At 38.5% G+C, this 23,245-nt stretch overlaps 1 protein-coding gene across 1 annotated transcript; it reads right to left on the bottom strand.

Annotated features, from left to right (window-relative positions):
- Positions 1 to 6,501: 6,501 nt before the first annotated feature.
- On the bottom strand, positions 6,502 to 7,455 carry LOC133233617 (coiled-coil domain-containing protein 115-like; the record flags this gene model as incomplete). Its single annotated transcript, XM_061393581.1, has 1 exon — positions 6,502 to 7,455. A coding segment is annotated over one exon (480 nt), but the record flags the coding sequence as incomplete, so codon positions are not given.
- Positions 7,456 to 23,245: the final 15,790 nt, after the last annotated feature.

Below are 23,245 nucleotides of genomic sequence, written 5' to 3'. Positions count from 1 at the left end.
TTAATGTCATTTGTTCCACACAGACTTCTCTAACAGTGATCTCTAATTGATTTCCATGTTTCCATATAAATTTTCATATATTTCATAGTGATACAATTATATCACAAATTCATTATTTAATGATTACTAATTTAATGGGAATTGGTGATAGACAGGGAGGCCTGGGGTGCTGTGATTCATGGGGTCGCAAAGAGTCGGACACGACTGAGCGACTGAACTGAACTGAATTTAGTGGGATCTCTTATAACAACTACTTTAATATTTATTCAACTTTTGTTGAATCTTATGTCATGTTTCCCAAAATAGATTATAAGGTTTTTTAGGGAAAGGTATAGACTTCTTTCTTTGTCTCTTCTGGTGATTAATAATTAATTGTAATATGTACAAGATAGACAATAAATATTTGGATGAGTATGTTTAAAATCAATAACTCTATGATAAGACATAACAGGATAATGGATTTCTTAGTTAAAATGTAAAAGCTATGTTAAGTGCTTGTTAGGCACTGTGATAAGAGCTTAAAAATTTTATCAGTTAAGTATTATTGGCTCTATTTTATAGAGGCAAACAAAAAATTAGAAACCTATAAGGTACATGGTTTTTCCATGTCACATACATGATAAGTTGCAGAGCTGGTATGTACTTTAATATTAAGAACACTCATAATAGGCATCAACAAGGTATGAAATATATAAACAAAAAGATAAAAGTGCTCCAAATCAGGAGGCTAATCACAAAACACTCGGCAAATAGTAGGATTAAGAGATTTTAAACACATGCGTTGTTAGTTTCCATTCTCAGAGAAATGTAGATACTATAAAGATTTCTTATTCAGAGAACTGATACCAACACTGTGGCTATCCTCAACTTTTAAAATAAAAAGTGCTATATCTTTTCCAACTTTCTGTCCTGAAAGGATTATTTCACTCCATCAAAAGTTAATAGCTTGAATCATAAAAATAGAATGTTGAAATCAGAAGGGATTTTAGAAACTGACGACCTATTTATTATCAAATGAAGAATATAGACACAGGAAGAGATTTACACAAGTGCATCCTACGAAGAAAATAGTATTCATAAAACCACTACTGTTTTTTCATAGAAAGTAAATAACAAGATCAAACATTTTTCAATAGCTATGTAAGACTGCTGGAACCTCATCTCCTGATTGACAGAGAGCAAATGCAAATGAATTGACAGCAGAAGGCAATGGCACCCCCACTCCAGTACTGTTGCCTGGAAAATCCCATGGAAGGAGGAGCCTGGTAGGCTGCAGTCCATGGGGTTGCACAGAGTTGGACACAACTGAAGCGACACAGCAGCAGCAGCAATCCCCCAACCAGTAACGCTGAAGAAACTGAAGTTGAATGGTTCTATGAAGACCTACAAGACCTTTTAGAACTAACACTCAAAAAAGATGTCCTTTTCATTATAGGGGACTGGAATGCAAAAGTAGGAAGTCAAGAAACACCTGGAGTAACAGGTGTTACCTGGAGTAACATTGGAGTATGGAATGAAGCAGGGCAAAGGCTAATAGAGTTTTGCCAAGACAACACGCTGGTCATAGCAAACACCCTCTTCCAACAACACAAGAGAAGACTCTACACATGGACATCACCAGATGGCCAACACGGAAATCAGATTGATTATATTCTTTGCAGCCAAAGATGGAGAAGCTCTATATAGTCAGCAAAAACAAGACTGGGAGCTGATTGTGGCTCAGATCATGAACTCCTTATTGCCAAATTCAGACTGAAATTGAAGAAATTGGGAAAACCACTAGACCATTCAGATATGACCTAAGTCAAATCCCTTATGATTATACAGGGGAAGTGAGAAATAGATTTAAGGGACTAGAACTGATAGACAGAGTGCCTAATGAACTATGGATGGATATTTGTGGCATTGTACAGGAGACAGGGATCAAGACCATGCCCAAGAAAAGGAAATGCAAAAAAGCAAAATGGCTATCTAAGGAGGCCTTGCAAATAGCTGTGGAAAGAAGAGAAATGAAAAGCAAAGGAGAAAAGGAAAGTTATAAGCATATGAATGCAGAGTTCCAAAGAATAGCGAGGAAAGATAAGAAAACCTTCTTCAGCGATCAATGCAAAGGTAGAGGAAAACAACAGAATGGGAAAGACTAGAGATCTCTTCAAGAAAATTAGAGATACCACGTGAACATTTCATGCAAAGATGGGCTCGATAAAGGACAGAAATGGTATGGACCTAACAAAAGCAGAAGATATTAAGAAGAAGTGGCAAGAATACACAGGAGAACTGTACAAAAAAGAGCTTCACAACCCAGATAATCATGATGGTGTGATCACTGACCTAGAGCCAGACATCCTAAAATGTGAAGTCAAGTGGGCCTTAGAAAGCATCACTATGAACAAAACTAGTGGAGGTGATGGAATCCCAGTTGAGCTACTTCAAATCCTGAAAGATGATGCTGTGAAAGTGCTGCACTCAAAATGCTAGCAAATTTGGAAAACTCAGCAGTGGCCACAGGACTAGAAAAAGTAAGTTTTCATTCCAATCCCAAAGAAAGACAATGCCAGAGAATGCTCAAACTACCACACAATTGTACTCATCTCACATGCTAGTAAAGTAATGCTCAAAATTCTCCAAGCCAGGCTTCAGCAATACGTGAACCATGAACTTCCTGATGTTCAAGCTGGTTTTAGAAAAGGCAGAGGAACCAGAGATCAAATTGCCAACATCTGCTGGATCATTGAAAAAGCAAGAGAGTTCCAGAAAAACATATATTTCTGCTTTATTGACTGTGCCAAAGACTTTTACTAGGTGGATCACAATAAACTGTGGAAAATTCTGAAAGAGATGGGAATACCAGACCACCTGACCTGCCTCTTGAGAAACCTATATGCAAGTCAGGAAGCAACAGTTAGAACTGGACATAGAACAACAGACTGGTTCCAAATAGGAAAAGGAGTATGTCAAGGGTGTATATTGTCACCTTGCTTATTTAACTTCTATGCAGAGTACATCATGAGAAACGCTGGACTGGAAGAAGCCCAAGCTGGAATCAAGATTGCCAGGAGAAATATCAATAACCTCAGATATGCAGATGACACCACCCTTATGGCAGAAAGTGAAGAGGAACTAAAAAGCCTCTTGATGAAAGTGAAAGAGGAGAATGAAAAAGTTGGCTTAAAGCTCAACATTCAGAAAATGAAGATCATAGCATCTGGTCAATCACTTCATGGAAAATAGATGGGGAAACAGTGGAAACAGTGGCTGACTTTATTTTTGGGGGCTCCAGAATCATTGCAGATGGTGACTGCAGCCATGAAGTTAAAAGACGCTTACTCCTTGGAAGGAAAGATATGACCAACCTAGATAGCATATTCAAAAGCAGAGACATTACTTTGCCAACAAAGGTCCGTCTAGTCAAGGCTATGGTTTTTCCTGTGGTCATGTATGGATGTGAGAGTTGGACTGTGAAGAAAGCTGAGCGCCGAAGAATTGATGCTTTTGAACTGTGGTGTTGGAGAAGATTCCTGAGAGTCCCTTGGACTGCAAGGAGATCCAACCAGTCCATTCTAAAGGAGATCAGTCCTGGGTGTTCATTGGAAGGAATGATGCTAAAGCTGAAACTCCAATACTTTGGTCATCTCATGAGAACAGTTGACTCATTGGAAAAGACCCTGATGCTGGGAGGGATTAGGGGCAGGAGGAGAAGGGGACAACAGAGGATGAGATGGCTGGATGGCATCACCGACTTGATGGGCATGAGTTTGAGTGAACTTGGGGAGTTGGTGAGGACAGGGAGGCCTGATGTGCTGTGATTCATGGGGTTGCAAAGAGATGGACACGACTGAGCGACTGAACTGAACTGAACTGAATTCTTTTTCATGATTGACAGTAGTTGTCCTCTAAATTGCTCTGAGCCAGCTGAATGGAGAAAGCTGGGTAGATGAAGCTTGTAGCAGATATAAAATGATGAAGAAATGAATTTCTTGTTGTTGCTATTCAGTTGTGTCTGACTCTTTGAGACCACATGGACTGCAGCATGCCCAGCTCCCCCTTCACCGTCTCCTTGAGCTTTCTCAAACTGATGCCATCCAATTGATATCATCCTCAGTTGCCCCTTCTCTTCCTGCCTTCAATCTTTCCCAGCATCAGGGTCTCTTCTAATGAATGGCTCCTTGCATCAGATGGCCAAAACATTGAAGCTTCAACATCAGTCATTCCAATGAATATTCAGGGTTGATTTCCTTTAGGATTGACTAGTTTAAGCTCCTTGCAGTCCAAGGGATTCTCAAGAGTCTTCTTCAACACCACAGTTCAAAAACATCAATTCTTCAGCGCTCAGCTTTCTTTAAGGTCCAACTCTCACATTCATACATGACTACTGGAAAAACCGTAGTTTGACTAGATGAACCTTTGTTGGCAAAGTATGTCACTGCTTTTTAATATGCTGTCTAGGTTGGTCATAGTTTTTCCTCAAAGAAGCAAGTGTCTTATAATTTCATGGTTGCAGTCACAATCTGTAGTGGTTTTGGAGCCCCACAAAATAAAATCTGTCACTGTTTCCCTTGTTCCCCCATCTATTTGCCATGAAGTGATGGGACTGGATACCATGATCTTTGAATTTTTTGAATGTTAAGTTTTAAGCCAGCTCTTTCACTCTCCTCTTTCACCCTCATCAAGAGGCTCTTTAGTTACTCTTGGCTTTCCGCCATAAAGGTGGTGTCATCTGCATATCTGAGGTTATTGATATTTCTCCCGGCAATCTTGATTCCAGCTTGTGAATCATCCAGCTAGGCATTTTGCATAATTTACTCAGCATAGAAGTTAAATAAGCAGGGTAACAATATACAGCCTTGATTTACTCCTTTCCTGATTTTAAACCAGCCTGTTGTCCCATGTCTGGTTCTAACTGTTGCTTCTTGACCTACATACAGGTTTCTCAGGAGGCAGGTAATGTGCTTTGGTATTCCCATCCATCTCTAAGAATTTTCCACAGTTTGTTGTAATCCACATGGTCAAAGGCTTTAGCATAGTCAATAAAGCAGAAGTAGATGTTTTTCTAAAATTTTATTGCTTTTACTATGATGCAATGGATGTTGGGAACTTGATCTCTGGTTCCTCTGCCTTTTCTAAATCCAGCTTATACATTTGGAAGTTCTCAGTTCATGTACTATTGAAGCCTAGCTTGGAGGATTTTGAGCGTGACCTCAATAGCATGTTAAATGAGTGCACTTGCGCAGTGACTTGAACATTCTTTGATATTGTCCTTTTTGGGATTGGAATGAAGACTGATCATTTCCAGTCCTATGGCCATTCCTGAGTTTTCCAAATATGCTGGAATACTGAGTGCAGCATTTTCATAGCATCATCTTTCAGGATTTGAAATAGCTCAACTGGAATTCCATCACCTCTACTAGCTTTGTTCATAGTGATGCTTCCTAAGGCCCATTTGACTTCACATTCCAGGATGTCTGGCTTAGGTGAGTGATCATACCATCATGATTATCTGGGTCATGAAGATCTTTTTTGTATGGTTCTTCTGTGTATTCTTGCCACCTCTTTTTAATATCTTCTGCTTCTGTTAGGTCCATCCCATTTCTGTCCTTTATTGAGCCCATCTGTGTGTTAAATGTCCCCTTGGTATCTCTAATTTTCTTGAAGAGGTCTCTAGTCTTTCCCATTCTATCGTTTCCTCTATTGCTTTGCATTGCTCACTTAGAAAGTCTTTCTTTTTTTTTTTTTTTAGCAGCAGCGATTCAAGTATATTTTTATTTAAGGCTCAAGAATTAAAACACTGTGGTACCTGTGTCTTAACTTCCATTAAGATCAATGAAAAAAATGGAAATGCCAAAATATGGTAGGGGTATACAACACTGGGATTAATCAAAAGAAAAGGGTGGCATTTCAAATCAGCGCTAAGGATGGTCCACTGTATGAACTATGGTAGAAAAGAAGAAGTTGAGTGCAGGACTCACCCTATACTTCACTTGAATACAAAAGTTCTTGAGGAAAACCCTGGAGAATTCTATTATCCCATCAACTGCAATCCCAAAGCCAGAAATCATAAAATAGCTACCTGATAATTTCAACTGTTCTAAGAAACTTGATTTAAACACAAGAGCTGAGAGAGCTTTCACCTTACTCATTACACTATTCAACTGTTCTGTGCAGTTTAATGCAATGTGTTTTATAATAAAAAGTTAAAAAAAAAAAAAAACCACCATAAGTGAAGTTAAAACACAAAAACTACAGCTCATATTATAAACAAAAAACTAACATCCCCCATAAGCTCCTAGAAACTGCTAAAAATATCAACAAGCCCATAGAAAAATAAAGCCAGGACACAGAGTTTCTGGCCCCTCAACAAATTAAAAGACTCATTCTTGAAAGGCAGTCTTTTAAAAACCTGAATGGTCTTTTGAAAGAGTTCCCTTGAAAATTTAGGTCAGATCCTTTTTACTTTCTGGCTTAAAACCTGCTAAGCATTTCCCATCTACTCAGATACGTGTGTTTTTCTATCAACGCAGAATCATTCTGTCCTGATCTGTGTAGCTATGTATGTTTTTTGCCCCCCATCAAAGTCAGTTTTAAGGATCTGGAGAAACTGAAGCACCTACTTCTTGTCCTTCCCTGCCACTAGCTGTGTAGTATTTCATCCAGTAATGAAAAACCACAGCTAATTGATGCGTGAAGTTGTTATTGTTCAATAATATGAACTAACCTAACAGCTTTGTGACTGCTCCACATGGATGTGTCCTGGGACAATGTGAGTTTACAAGTGGTTTCACAGTAGTAACCTTGAACATTATGCAGTTTGCCTCTTCAGACTTTCCCACCTAACAAAGTTGGAAACATGCAGACCAGAGAAGTATTAAGGAGCAGGAGCTAGTTGGGGTGGCGGGCAATCTGTGAAGGAGGAAGGGCTGATAAGGGAGCCACATCGAAGAATAGCTGTTCCCACTGCCTTGCTTCTGTGGTGACAGGTCAGGGAGCCCTGGGTTCTAGCTGCTTGAGTTTCTCCTGGAGTTCCTGGAGCTGGCTTCGACCCCAGGTGATGCGGCTCTGAAGGCTGGCCATGTCCGCAGCCAGCTGCAGACCCTCCCGGAAGCTGGCTTGAGCTTGTCGCAGACTGTGAGGAACCAGGATTCCAAACCATTTCAAAGGGTTCTGGGGAGCTGGGGAGGAGTCTGGCTCTGGGGTCCTTGGGAGACCCTTGCGCCTGTGCAGAGCTGCCTCGCGGGATCCCACCTCCTCTGGAGTCTGGGTGCCGGCTCTCACCATCCAGAACTTCTGGAGTCCGTCCTGAGCCTCGCTGGTGCCGACGCGGACCTGGGGCTCCATGTGGGACGCATACTGCAGGGGCCCTACTGACTTGGCACCCATGGCATAGCGCGCTTTGGAGAGCGAGAGCCAGCCCTCCTCCACCCGGGCGTTTAGCCAGGAAATCTTTCTTAACACTCCTTGTTATTCTTTGGAACTTTGCATTTAGATGGGTATATCTTTCCTTTTCTCCTTTGCCTTTTGCTTTTCTTCTTTTCTCAGTTATTGGTAAGGCCTCCTCAGGCAACCATTTTGCCTTTTTGCAGTTCTTTTTCTTGGAGACGGTTTTGATCACTGCCTCCTCTACAATGTTATGAATCTCTGTCCATAGTTCTTCAGGCACTCTATCAGATCTAATCCTTTGAATCTATTTGTCACTTCCACTGTATAATCATAAGGGACTTTTAGGTTATACCTGAATGGCCCAGTGGTTTTCTCTGCTTTCTCCAATTAGGTCTGAATTTTGCAATAAGGGGTTCATGATCTGAGCCACAGTCAACTCCCAGTCTTGTTTTTATGAATGTGTAGAGCTTCTCCATCTTTGGCTGCAAAGAATATAATCAATCTGATTGACCATCTGGTGATGTCCATGTGTAGAGTCTTATCTTGTGTTGTTGGAAGAGGGTGTTTGCTATGACCAGTGCATTCTCTTGACAAAACTCTGTTAGGTTTTTCTCTGCTTCATTTTGTATTCTAAGGCTAAATTTTCCTGTTACTCCAGGTATCTCTTGGCTTCCTACTTTTGCATTTCAGATTACATTTTGTCTTTCCTGTTTTGATATTCCAGGAAACAGCTGACTGTATGATGCTTGTAGCTGAAAGGAGTGGTAGATGCTTTGCATTCGCTTCTGCTCCAGTTAATGTTTAATGATTGCTTTCTGTGCGGTAGACATTGTGCCTTGAGCTTTCAACTATTTAATCTTACTTAATCTTCATGATAAACAAACAGAGAGAAAGGGAGAGGGGCAAAATAGGAATAGGGGATTAAGAGATACAAGCTATTATGTATAAAATAAATAAGCAACGAGGATATATCATATAGCCCAGAGAAATATAGCCATTATTTTGTAATAGCTTTAAATGAAGCAGAATCTACAAAAATATTGTTAACCTGAAACTTATATAACACTGTTAGTTAACTATAGTTCAATTATTTTAAAAAACCTTGTAGATAAGTGTCATCACCATTTTACACATAAGGGCATAAGTTTAGGGATGGTAAGTTTCCCATTTACAATTAGTAAAACTAACACTATAACACATGATTCCAAGTCCAGAACACTTTAAGCCACACTTCTTTCTCTCTCACACTATGTAAAAAATATTTGTATCTGAAGCTGTCTAAGCAAATATGATACCATTTATCAGAGCATACATTACAACATAAGCAGTGTTCCGAACATCTCAGCTGGAGGTGACTTGCTAATTAGTAGCTAATTTTTGAATAGAAACCCTAGATGTAAGCATCTGAAGAAGCATTTCCCCTCACTATGAAATGGTACTGTTCAGTCAGAGAAGAGCCATAGAGTTTTTAAGATAGTAACTAGATAAAACATTGCTTTTCTCTCCACAGAAAGCCATAGATATTCATAAAGCCCTGCCCTAGGAGGATGAAGCTAATAATATAACAAAAAGCACTCAGGTCAATGTCTAAGGAATTTTATAATGCTGAAAGGATTACATGATATTCTTGTCTTGACCCCAAACTTCTGGACATCAGGGGCAGTTTCCTTTGTTACTATAAAACCACATACATGACAGATGTTCACTATATTGGTCAACAAATTTAGAACTACTTGTAAAAGTTGTAAAGATAATATAATTTTTATGTCCTTTCTTCCTGTTCTATAGGCTAAATAGTAAAGGTATATCAGATGTGTTTGTGCATGCTAAGTCACGTCAGTCATGTCTGACTCTTTGCAGCCCTATGGATTGCAGCCCTCCAGGTTCCTCTGTCCATGGGATTCTCTAGGCAAGAATACTGGAGTGGGTTGCCATGCCCTTCTCCAGGAGATCTTCCCCACCCAGAGACTGAACGTATGTTTGTCTCTTACACTGGTAGTGGGTTCTTTACCACTAGCACTACCTAGGAAGCCTGTATGTCAAATGGACAAGAATTTTTTTTTTTAATTTAGTCTTGGCTTGTAATGATCAGATTTAATGATTATTATGAATTTATTCTTGGTAAAAACAAACTTAATTATAGTTTTATTTAAGAATATCAGGAGGGTTCAGGATGGGGAACACATGTATACCTGTGGTGGAAAAAAAAATTTAAAAAGCAAAAAAAAACAAACAAAAAGAAAAAAAAATAAAAGATGAAAAAGCAGTATAAGTTAGAATTAGGTAAGATAACAGAACTTAGGACAGAATTCAAAATAAAAGAAATAAAAAAAAAAAGAATATCAGAATGATGCATAGAAAAAATGCTTTCAACAGAAACATCTTCAACAACCAATATTTCTAAGACTTTGCAGAAAGCAGTTTGATAGTCTATAAAGTAAGTGGCTAATCTAGCATCTGTCATTTACATTTCTGTGTTTGGAGTGATTATTCCTGTGTTTGCAGTTAGTGTGATCTTTAAATACCTATATATTTACATAAAAAATTTTTTTAAGTGACAAGTTAGCTGTAGAGATGTATATAGTGTACTGTGCAGGCTTGACTTTGGAGAGCAGATATAAAAAACAGCACAAATTGGGTTAATTTAAACTCAAACAAAAGGTCAGCTGGCAAAAAGTAAAGACCTCTCTGACCTCTTGTTCAAATCCTGGAAGCTATAAATCCCGCTAAACTACTTAGGGCTTTATTAAGCAAGCCCAACAAAAGATAATCAACATTGTAATTATTGTTCAATTATAGTCAGAATAATAAACCTGGTTTTTATTTGTCAAAGCAACAGGCCTCAAGTCATTTGTAAAACCATTTTAATGAATAGTAGAGAGCTGTAGGTTACATAGTAATTAAAGAAAAATCATAAAACCAAACAATTAAAATTGGTTGAAACCTTAACAGTATCCATTAAGCTTCTTGAAAGTCAAGGTTATAAGGGTAACTAAAATGCAAAATTCAAGGGCAAAATCTATTCAGGTTTCACAATCTCTAATGTCTCATTTTCATCGAAAAGTTCAGCCAAAGAAGGAAGGAAAATTGAAAAACTAGTAGGCCTCCAAACCACAAGTTAAGTGACCCTGGTTTTTCCTTGTCGAGTGTCTCCAAAACAAGAAGCAGGATGTTCTGTAAACCAAAAGTTGAAAACCTGGGTAACACTTTATGGTGTATTTTATAAGTACTTAAAAAAAAACAATTAATAAATGACTGGAAGAAAAATTTTTCCTTAATTATTTTAATATGTATTTGTGCTTCATTACTCATGCAGCATGTAATGTGTTTTACAAGCACTTAAAACTTATTATTAAATAATTTTAATACACTAATTTTCTTGAAAGCCTGCAAAGTTCTTACATTGAAATCATTGAGTGGAAATAGTATTGAAAATAAATTTTTTTGAATCTTACATATAACATTTTGCAAGTATGGACAGTACGTGTTTCACTTGTAAAGAAAAATTATAGAGAAGTTTGTAGTTAATGATCTCCTTTTCTAAATATATTTCTGTTATTGATTAAGAAGTTAAAAACGGAAAGATAGAATGACACCTTTTGAAAACAATTGAGTCTTTCTTGAATATAAACTGCTTATTTTTCTGTCTGAATATATGTTTTTAAATTTCAAAAGTCTGTGCTTTGGGATTTGCATTATAACTGAACAGCTTTAAGTGAGCAGTCCCCAAGGTTACAGAAGCCTTGTATAATCAACCTATTGGAGAAACTTCGTAAACACAAGGCAAAGCTTCAAACCCTCCGGTGCATTCCTACAAACTAAATTGAAGAGAAAAAGCTTGTCATGATAAAGTGAGAATAGTGTCAGCTGGCTTCTGGGGTTTGGTTTTGTTTTGTGTTGGTTGAAACAAAGAGGAAGCTTTCTGTGGAACCCACTGAAACCTGATTTTGGCATTTCAACCAGGACTCAAACCTCTGGCAAAACACAATACCCTGTTTCTAAGAAAAGAGGTTTACAAAGCTCAGAAAATCTTGGACATCAAATGGTTCTTACAAAACAACATTTTGATGATTTAAAGTGAATCAGAAACATATGGATTAAATTTCTCTTAAAATACACATGGGTTTAAAAATTAAGAATGAAAGTGCTCGGCAAGATGCGTTTTTAGTTTTACTAACTCCAAAAGGTTTGAAAAGAGTTCAAGTTGACAGACCCAAAACACAGCAGTATTCTTCATTGTTTTATTGATTGTTCAATCATGTCTGAGTCTTTGCAACCAGATGGACTGCAGCATACCAGGCTGCCCATCATTCACCATCAACCACTTTACTCAGATTCACGTCCATTGAGTTTCACTGGTAGTACCAACCAACTCTAATCTCAGAAACAATGGATGTCTACCCCATTCAAAAGGTGTCAGGTACTGCCTTAGTCTGTCCTGCTATGTATGTTCATTATAGCATATATGCTATAATGAAATACCACAGACTGGGTGGCTTATAAACAACAAATGTTTATTTCTCACTGTTCCGAAGGCTAGAACATCCAAGATCAAAAGGTCAGTAGATTCGGTGTCTGGTGTGGGCCTGCTTCCTGGTTTATAGACAGCAGTTTTCTTGCTGTGTCCTCACATGGCAGAAGGAGCAAGGAAAGCCCTTTGGGGTCTCTTACACAAGAGCACTAACACCATTTATGAGAGTTCCACCCTCATGACTTAATCACTCCCAAAGGCCCCACAGACAAATGTAATCACATTGGGCATTAGGATTTAACATATGAATGGTACACAAAACAAGCTGGATACACCAACAACTCAGATATAATAGTTTAAATTAGATGTTAAGTTATAGAATATTCTACTTATTTCTAAATCTTACAATCATTGTATAATCATTGCAGGAAAATGGAGCTTCCAGGAATTCAAAACCAGGTCTAATTTCTTCCTACTTTTGCAAAACTCAGAAATGCTGGTTACAACAAATGCAAATGCTTTCTAAACTGTAGAGCATAGATCAGCTATGTCAGAAATATCTAGGTTTTTATTTAAAATATAAACTCCCATTTCCTTTTTCAGATTTATGATATCAAAGTCATTGGAGGCAAGGCTGGACATTTACATATCTTATAAGCTCTTATTCAGATGCCCTTTAAACATTGAGAATAACAGTAGTATGTGAGGCAGGTACTTTCAGATCTCCCAAGAGAAGGGTACCATCATTTTCTGCGTGGCTAAACTGAGTGTTACGTTGGATTGATTTCTAAGCTGAAAAGGTCTGCATGGGCGCAAACTGTTCACTCTCACTCACCATTGTATCCTCAACTCAGTTGCCCATCATAAAGTAAAAGCAAAGATTTTCTAATAAATTCAATGAACTAAAAGATACAATTTTTATTTAACACTTTTGCACTCAAGAATATATTTTGAGATATTTTTGAAGGGTCATGATGGCTATTTAATACTGCTTTATTCAATGTTTTATTTTCTAGTTTATTATTGGGTCTTAAAATGTAAATGAGAGAATATGTAGGTAGCTTTGTTTGTATACCAGAATTACACAGAAATGGCTTAAATTTCATGATTAATTCTGTCAAGGGAGTAAATGTTAAATCCAGGATACACTATCTTCACAGAGTTACTTGCTTAATGTCCTTCTGTCTATATCTGGTATCACAGGAACAAGCAGAAAGTTTATACCTGTAAGGTGATACTATGAAAGAAAAATAAGTGATGAATCACAACCAGTTAAAATATTTATGCCAAAAGATACAAAGAAATGTAATGACAGGCAAGAAAATACTTTAATACCTGTGATTATTAAAAGCTTTACTTTTGTGTGCAATAATTGCACATTTGGTTCCCTCAGTTTATAAAATGAATATCTCATGTTTATTAATGTTTTTGAGGAAAAACAAGGTATGAACAAGAAATCCTCTAATAATCCGAAATTAATACAAAGCTAACAGCTTGACAACTACTCCTCCCCATCACACTTATCTTAGGTTTTCCAGTGTATTTGTATGTCAGTACACACACACATATTTTAATTTAATTTTTATTTTATATTAGAATATACTTGATTTTGGAAAACTCAGCAGTGGCCACAGGACTGGAAAACGTCAGTTTTCATTCCAATCCCAAAGAAAGGCAATGCCAAAGAATGCTCAAACTACTGCACAATTGCACTTATCTCACACGCTAGTAAAGTAATGCTCAAAATTCTCCAAGCCAGGCTTCAGGAATACATGAACAGTGAACTTCCAGATGTTCAAGCTGGATTTAGAAAAGGCAGAGGAACCAGAGGTCAAATTGCCAGCATTCCTTGCATCATCGAAAAAGTGAGAGAATTCCAGAAAAACATCTATTTCTGCTTTATTGACTATGCCAAAGCCTTTGACTGTGTGGATCACAACAAACTGTGGAAAATTCTTAAAGAGATGGGCGTATCAGACCACCTGACCTGCCTCTTGAGAAATCTGTATGCAGCTCAGGAAGCAACAGTTGGAACTGGACATGGAACAACAGCCTGGTTCCAAATCGGAAAAGGAGTACATCAAGGCTGTATATTGTCACCCTGCTTATTTAACTTCTATGCAGAGTACATCATGAGAAATGCTGGGCTGGATGAAGCACAAGCTGGAATTAAGATTGCCAGGAGAAATATCAATAACCTCAGATATGCAGATGACATCACCCTTATGGCAGAAAGTGAAGAGGAACTAAAGAGTCTCTTGATGAAAGTGAAAGAGGAGAGTGAAAAAGTTGGCTTAAAGCTCAGTATTCAGAAAACTAAGTTCATGGCATCCGGTCCCATCACTTCATGGCAAATAGATGAGGAAACAGTGGCTGACTTTATTTTTGGGGGCTCCAAAATCACTCCAGATGGTGATTGTACCCATGAAATCAAAAGACGCTTACTCCTTGGAAGGAAAGTTATGACCAACCTAGACATTATATTAAAGCAGAGACATTACTTTGTCAACAAAGGTCTATCTAATCAAGGCTATGCTTTTTCCAGTAGTCATGTATGGATGTGAGAGTTGGACTATAAAGAAAGCTGAGTGCAGAAGAATTGATGCTTTTGAACTGTGGTGTTGGAGAAGACTCTTGAGAGTCCCTTGGACTGCAAGGAGATCTAACTAGTCCATCCTAAAGGAGATGAGTCCTGAGTGTTCAATGGAAGGACTGATGTTGAAGGTAAAACTCCAATATTTTGGCCACCTGATGCAAAGAGCTGACTCATTTGAAAAGACCCTGATGCTGGGAAAGACTGAAGGCAGGAGGAGAAGGGGATGACAGAGGATGAGATGGTTAGATGGCATTACTGACTCAATGGACATGAGTTTGGGTAAACTCCGGGAGTTGCTGATGGACAGGGAGGCCTTGTGTGCTGCGGTTCATGGGGTCGCAAAGAGTCGGACACGACTGAGCGACTGAACTGACTGACTGGTACTTGATTTACAATGTTGTATTAGTTTCACTTGTACAGCAAGGTAACTCAGTTAAACATATATTTATTCTTTTTTCAAATTCTTTTCCTATTTAGGTTATTATAGCATGTTGAGTAAAGTTCCCTCTGCTATATAGTAGGTCCTTGTTGGCTATTTATTTCATACGTGATAGTGTGTATTCCCTGGTGGCTCAGACGGTAAAGAGTCTGCTAGTAATGCGGGAGACGCGGGTCCGATTCCTGGGTTGGGAAGATCCCCTGGAGAAGGAAATGGCAACCCACTCCAGTACTCTTGCCTAGAAAATTGCATGAATGGAGGAGCCTGATGGGCTACAGTCCATGGGGTCGCAAAGACTCAGACACGCTGAGCGACTTCACTCACTAGTGTGTATATGTGAGTCCCAAACTCCAAAGTTATCTCTCCTCCCCAATTTCCCCTTTGGTATCCATAATTTTGTCTTCTATGTCTGCAAGTCTGTTTCTGAATTGCAGCTAGAAAAAAAATTATCTGCTAGATATCTCCATTAAAATTTTTTGAAACTTTCTTTAATATCCATTGTGAAAAAAGTTTTATAACTATTGTATGCATGCTGGAGAATGCTATATATTTTACAACTGTTCAATGTAAAACTTTCTGTGTAACTAACAGATCAACATTTTAAAATTTATTATTCAAATATTCTATATCTTTGCTGACTTTATCCATTTAACACATCAACAATTAAAACAAGTTTTTTTGAGATACCACTATGAAAAGGAAAGTCTTTGTTTCTTATTATAATTCTATCGAATTTATTTTATATTTGGAAGATATTCTGTGGATACATATTTAAAATCAGTATCTGGTGCCTGCTTTACTTATATGGCAAGAGTTTCTGCTCTACTTCTAAAAATGCTTTTTAATACTTGATTTGATAATAAGAGTGTATAGTGAAGAATTTGGCCCTGCTCAAAGAGAAGTCTGGCCTCTGTTACCAGCTCCTGTGAGGTCATCTCTAAAACCTTGGGAATTTCCCTAATAATAGGAGTATCTTTGTTACTAATGAGGGTCCTTTGAGCATCACTTCATAGCTTATAGTTTACACTTACGAGGTGAGCTGTGGTGGGTCCCTTGGACTATGTGGTATTAGCTGGATCTGAGGAATGGGGCAGAGATGATGAGATTTGGTTCAGGCACTTGTGAAATCAATCAACTAATCATGCCTAAATAATGAAGCCCCTGTGAAAAATCTGGATACTGAAGATGGAATGAACTTCATTGTCATCAGGACATGTTGTTCAGTTGCTCAACCATGTTCAACTCTTTGGGACCACGTGGACTGCAATATGCAGTATGCAACACATGGAGTATTGTGTGTTGGCACACAGGAATTCTGTAGGCTCACACGTCCTAAAGACAAGGAAAGCTTTACATTTGGAATTGGCCCAGATTCTGTCCTACAACTGGTTATAATACATCCTTTTCCTGTAATAAGCCATACACATGAGTATGAAAGCTCTTGGTGAGTTATATGAGCACTTCTAGCAAATTATGGACACTGAGTGTGGTTTTGGGAACTCCCAAACTTGCAGGTTTTAGAAATCTTGGGCAGACTTTATACTTTGGAGGACTGTATCCTCTTATCTTATTTGGCTAACTCTGGGTAAATAGCTGTGTGTAAATAGTGTGTGTGTGTGTGCACACGCGTGTGTGCACATGCACTCAGTTGCTCAGTCATGTATGACTCCTTGTGACCACACAGACTGTAGCCCGCCAAGTCCCTCTTTCAATGGAATTTTTCAGGCAAGAATACTGGAGGAAGTTGCTGTTTCCTACTCCAGGGATCTTTCCAACCCAGGGATTGAACCTGAGTCTCTTGTGTCTCCTGCATGGCAGGTGGATTCTTTACTACTGTGCCGCCTGGGAAGCTCTAAAGAGCTATGAAAGTGAAAATGAAGTCGCTCAGTTGTGTCCGACTCTTTGCGACCCCATGGACTGTAGCATACCAGGCTTCTCAGTCCATGAGATTCTCCAGGCAAGAGTACTGGAGTGGGGTGCCATTGCCTTCTCCAGGGGATCTTCCTGACCCAGGGATCGAACCCAGGTCTCCTGCATTGTAGGCAGACGCTTTACCCTCTGAGCCACCAGGGAAGCCCTAAATAGATATACCAAGTTACTTATTTTATCCCTTGCCCCCTACAATCCCTGCCAACCACTGGTGTTTTTACTGCCTTTATAGTTTTGTCTTTTACAGAATATCGTATGCTTGGAATCATACAGTGCATAATCTTTTCAAATTAATATTTTTGCTTAGTGTTGTGCATTTTAGGTTCCTCCATGTCTTTTCATAGCTTGATAGCCCATTTCCTTTTAGTGCTGAATATTTCATTGATTTACGGTACCACAGTTTATCTATCCATTCACCTCGGAAGGACAACTATGTTGCTCCCAAGTTTTGGCAGTTACAAATAAAGCTGCTAAAAAAATGTATGTGCAAGTTTTTCTGTGGCCATAAGTTTCCCCAACTGCTTTGGGTAAATACCACAGAGTGTGACAGCTGGATCATATGGTAAGAGTGTCGTTAGTTTTGTAAGAAACCACCGAACTCTCTTTTAGACTGGCTGTACTGTTTTGTATGTACACCAGCAATGAATGAGAATTCCTGTCCTCCACATCCTTATTAGCACTTGGTGTTGCCAATGTTTTGACTTTTGGCCATTTGAATAGGTGTGCAGAGGTGTATCTTCTTTGACAAGGTATATGTTAAAGTTGTGAGTCCACTTTTCAGTCAGGTTGTTTGTTTTCTTATTGTTGTATGGCAAGAGTTCTTGACACATTTTGGACAATAGGGTCTTGCAAATATTTTCTCAAAGTCTATACTTGTCTTCTAATTCTTTTGACATTGTCTTTCACAAAGCACAAATCCAGCTTTAAGGTTTTTAAGTCATAAATCCAGCTTTCAGTTTTTCTTTTATGGATTGTGCCTCGGTGTTATATTTAAAAGAGCGTCATCATTCCCATGGTCATCTAGGTTTCCTTCTAACTTATCTTTTAGAAGGTTTACAGTCTTGTGTTCCACATTTAGGTCTATGATTTGTTTTGAGCAAATTTTTATGAAGATTGTAAGCTTTAGATTCCTGTTTTTTAGGTGACTATCCAGTTGTTCCAGCACCATTTGTTTAAAAAACTGTCTTTAGTCCATTGTATTGCTTTTTCTCCTTTATCAGTAATCAGTTGATTATATTTGTGGGGTCTATTTGTGAGCTCTTTTTTGTTCCATTTATCTATTTATTCTTTATACTATCTTGATTACTGTAGCTGTATATTACATTTTGAAGTTGGTCAGTATCTGTCCTCTGACTTTGTTTTTCTCCTTCAATATTGTGTTGACTCTTCTGCATCTTTTGCCTCTCAATATAAACTTCAGAATCAGTTTGCTGATGTCCATAAAATAGCTTGCTTGAATTTTGACTGGGACTGTGGTGAATATATCGATCAGACTAAGAACTGATATATTGACAATGTTGAGTCTTTGTATCCATGAACATGGAATATTGCTCCATTTATTTGGTTCTTCTTTGATTTTTCTCATCAGTTTTGTAGTTTTTCCTCACCTATAAATGACATCATGTTTTCAATTTCAAATTCTACTTGCTCATCACTTGTATATAAGCAACTGATTGACTTTTTTATATTAATCTATATCCTGCAAACTTGTTATAATTGCTTATTAGTTCCAGGATGAATTTTTGCTAATTCTTTCAGACTTTTACATAGATAATCATGTCATCTACCAAGAAAGACATTTTTATGTCTTCCATTTTAATATGTATATCTGTTTTTCTTTTCCTTGTATGACTGCAATAGCTAGGATTCTACCCTTTCTAAGGATAATCCAGGATGCCGGATGTCAAATTCTAACTTTTTTTGCCCAGCAGTTTTACTGTTTCACTCCATTCTGTTCTTGCTTGTTTGTATGATTTCTGACCAGCAGTCTGCAATGATTACTTGTAGAGGCATGGATGGACCTACAGCTTGTAATATAGAGAGAATGTCAAAAGAAAACCCAAATACTATATATTAACACACTTCTGTGGAATCTAGAAAGATGGTATAGATGGTCACATTTGCAAAACAGAAATAGAAACTGCAGAAATAGAGACTTAGAGACTAAATGTATGGACACCAAGGGGGGATAGGTGGAGGGTGGGGTGAATTGGGAGATTGGGATTGACATACATACACTATTGATACTATATATAAAAGAGATAATTCACGAGTTATACAGTTCCCTGTATATGTCAGGGAACTCTTCTCAGTGCTCAATGGTGACCTAAATGAGAAGGAAATCCAAAAATATGGGGGTATACATATAGCTGATTCACTTTGCTGTATAGTAGAAACTAACACAAAACTATAAAGTTACTATACTGTAATAAAAATTAATCAAAAGAAAAGAAGCTCTCCCACCCTGGCTTCTTTCAAGATTTTCATGTGTCTCAGGGTTTTTGCAGTTTAAATATGAGGTACCTAGGTGTAGATTTTTGGTATTTATCCTGCTTATCATTCTCTGAGCATCCTAAGTTTATGATTTGATGTTTGTCATAAATTTGGAAGTTTCTAAGAATAATATTCTAAGTATTATTTTAAATATTTATTTCCTACATTTTCTCTTTCTTCTCTTTCTGGTATTCTAGTTAGGTATATAATGGCGTGTATACATGCTCAGTTGGAGAAGGCAATGACAACCCACTCCAGTACTGTTGCCTGGAAAATCCCACGGATGGAGGAGCCTGGTGGGCTGCAGTCCATGGGATCACTAAGAGTCGGACACAACTGAGCGACTTCACTTTCGTTTTTCACTTTTCACTTTCATGCATTGGAGAAGGAAATGGCAACCCTCTCCAGTGTTCTTGCCTGGAGAATCCCCGGGACGGGGAGCCTGGTGGGCTGCCGTCTCTGGGGTCACACAGAGTCGGACACGACTGAAGCGACTTAGCAGCAGCAGCAGCATACATGCTCAGTAGTGTCCAACTCTTTTGTGAACCCATGGACTGTAGCCTGCCAGGCTCCTTTGTGTACAGAATTTTCCAGGCAAGAATACTGGAGTGGGTTGCCATTTCCTTCTCCGGGGATCTTCCTGACTCAGGAATTGAATCTGCATCTCCTATGTCTCCTTCTTTGACAACTGAATTCTTTACTGCTGCACAGTTCTTAGATGTATTGTTGTGGACTTTTTTCCCCTATTTTTTTCTCTTTGCATGTGTGTTAGTTTCCTAGGGCTGCTATGACAAATTATCACAAACTTCGTGGGTTAAGTCAACAGAACTTTATTTGTTTACAGCTATGAGGTCCAAAATAATGGTGTCAGCATGGCTGCATTCTTTCTGAAGGCTCTAGGGAAGAACCTTTGCTTGCCTCTTTCAGCTTCTAGGAGCTGCTTGCAACTTTTGCTGTGTTTTAGCATATAGGTACATTATTCTAATCCCTGCTTCCATTCTCATATCCCTTTTCCCTCATCCCTGTGTCTTAAATCTCTTGCCTTTTTCTTATAAGTAAAAGATTTAGAGCCCACTCTAAATCCAGGGTGATCTCATCTTATCCTTAATTACATCTGCAAAGACCTTTTTACCACATAAGGTCACATTCACAAGTTCTAGGAGTTAGAATTTAAATCTCTCTTTTGGGTCAATGACATTCAACCCACTCCTGAACTTCAGTTAGGGAGTTTTCTATTGGCCCATTTCCAAGCTTACTGACTCTTTCTTTGGCTGTGCTTTTTTTTTTTTTTTAATGCAGTTTAAAGTTCCTGTGTTTGTATATATTAATTTTTAACTGCCTCCTTAATTTTCTAAAATATGTAATATGTGTGTGCGTGTGTGTGTGCTCAGTCATATCCTCCTCTACTAAGTCTCCAGGACTATAGCCTGCCGGACTTCTCTGTCCACAGGATTAACCCAGCAAGAATACTGGAGTGGGTTGCCATTTTCTCCTTCAGGGGATCTTCTCAATCCAGGGATCAAACCCTGTCTCCTGTGGCCCTTGCATTGGCAAGTAGATATATTATAGACATATTCAGTAATTGTCACTTTGAATGTCTGTGTAACTTGGGTGTTTTATTAGTCTTTTGGGGCTGTCAGTACAAAATACCATAGACTAGGTGGCTTAAACAACAAACATTAATTTTCTTACAATTTTAGAATTTAGAAGTCTGAGATCAGGATGCCAGCTCTGAGTTCTTCCTGAGTTCTGGTAAGAACTCTCTTCCTGGCTTGTAGAAAGCTACTTTCTTACTTTTTCTGTACAGGCCAGAGAATGTGCTCTGATGTCTCTTCCTTTTTTTATAAGGACTAATTCCATCCTGAGGGCCCTACCCTCATGACTTCATCTGAATCTAATTACTTTTAAGTCTCACCTTCAAATACTATCACATGGTGGGGGTAGGGATTCAATACACTAGTTTTTTTTTGTTTTTTAACTTTACAATATTGTATTGGTTTTGCCATATATTGAAATGAATCCACCACAGGTATACATGTGTTCCCCATCCTGAACCCTCCTCCCTCCCCATACCATATCTCTGGGTCGTCCCAGTGCACCCAGCCCCAAGCATCCATTATCGTGCATCAAACCTGGACTGGCAACTCGTTTCATATATGATATTATACATATTTTGATGCCATTCTCCCAAATCATCCCACTCTCTCCCTCTCCCACAGAGTCCAAAAGACTGTTCTATACATCTGTGTCTCTTTTGCTGTCTCGAATACAGGGTTATCATTACCATCTTTCTAAATTCCATATGTATGCGTTAGTATATAGGCTCCAGTTTCATCCACCTCATTAGAACTGATTCAAATGTATTCTTTTTAATGGCTGAGTAATACTCCATTGTGTATATGTACCACAGCTTTCTTATCCATTCATCTTCTGATGGACATCTAGGTTGCTTCCATGTCCTGGCTATTATAAACAGTGCTGTGATGAACACTGGGGTACATGTGTCTCTTTCATTTATGGTTTCCTCAGTATGTATGCCCAGCAGTGGGATTGCTGGATCATAAGGCAGTTCTATTTCCAGTTTTTTAAGGAATCTCCACACTGTTCTCCATAGTGGCTGTACTAGTTTGCATTCCCATCAACAGTGTAAGAGGGTTCCCTTTTCTCCACACCCTTTCCAGCATTTATTGCTTGTAGACTTTTGGATCGCAGCCATTCTGACTAGCGTGAAATGGTACCTCATAGTGGTTTTGATTTGCATTTCTCTGATAATGAGTGATGTTGAGCATCTTTTCATGTGTTTGTTAGCCATCTGTATACTACCCAAAGCAATTTATAGATTCAATGCAATCCCTATCAAGCTACCAACGGTATTCTTCACAGAGCTAGAACAAATAATTTCACAATTTGTATGGAAAAACAAAAAACCTCGAATAGCCAAAACTATCTTGAGAAAGAAGAATGGAACTGGAGGAATCAACCTGCCTGACTTCAGGCTCTACTACAAAGCCACAGTCATCAAGACAGTATTGTACTGGCACAAAGACAGAAATATAGATCAATGGAACAAAATAGAAAGCCCAGAGATAAATCCATGCACATATGGACACCTTATCTTTGACAAAGGAGGCAAGAATATACAATGGATTAAAGACAATCTCTTTAACAAGTGGTGCTGGGAAAACTGGTCAACCACTCGTAAAAGAATGAAATTAGAGCACTTTCCAACACCATACACAAAAATAAACTCAAAATGGATTAAAGACCTAAACGTAAGACCAGAAACTATAAAACTCCTAGAGGAGAACATAGGCAAAACACTCTGCGACATATATCACAGCAGGATCCTCTATGACCCACCTCCCAGAATATTGGGAATAAAAGCAAAAATAAACAAATGGGACTTAATTAAAAGCTTCTGCACAACAAAGGAAACTATAAGCAAGGTGAAAAGACAGCCTTCAGAATGGGAGAAAATAATAGCAAATGAAGCAACTGACAGACAACTAATCTCAAAAATATACAAACAACTCCTACAGCTCAATTCCAGAAAAATAAATGACCCAATCAAAAAATGGGCGAAAGAACTAAATAGACATTTCTCCAAAGAATACACAAGTTTTAAGAGGAGACAATTCAATTCTCAGCAGGTGTCTAAATAACTTTCCTTTATTTCTGTTCTTTCTTAACAGTAGCTGTTTGGCAGTATGCAGACAGTCAGCAACACTCCTTATCAGGATCATGTCAGCCCTTCTCAAGGCAGGATCAGCTTTTCCACCTTCCTGTCATTCTTAACTTCACTCCCCACAGCAGGGGAGAGTCTGGCCCTTGGGCACATCAAACTCCTGGCTGCCAACTGCTTCAGATAGTCTTCCTGCTGCTCTGATTCCTTGGACTTGGGTGTTTTACACCCAGAATTACAAAGCTGTTATTGGAGGGGGCA

The sequence above is a fragment of the Bos javanicus genome, chromosome 20, assembly GCF_032452875.1.
Source record: "Bos javanicus breed banteng chromosome 20, ARS-OSU_banteng_1.0, whole genome shotgun sequence".
Classification (NCBI taxonomy): Eukaryota; Metazoa; Chordata; class Mammalia; order Artiodactyla; family Bovidae; genus Bos; species Bos javanicus.
Note: the sequence above shows the minus strand (reverse complement) of the source record. Positions and strands in the feature narration are given on the sequence as shown.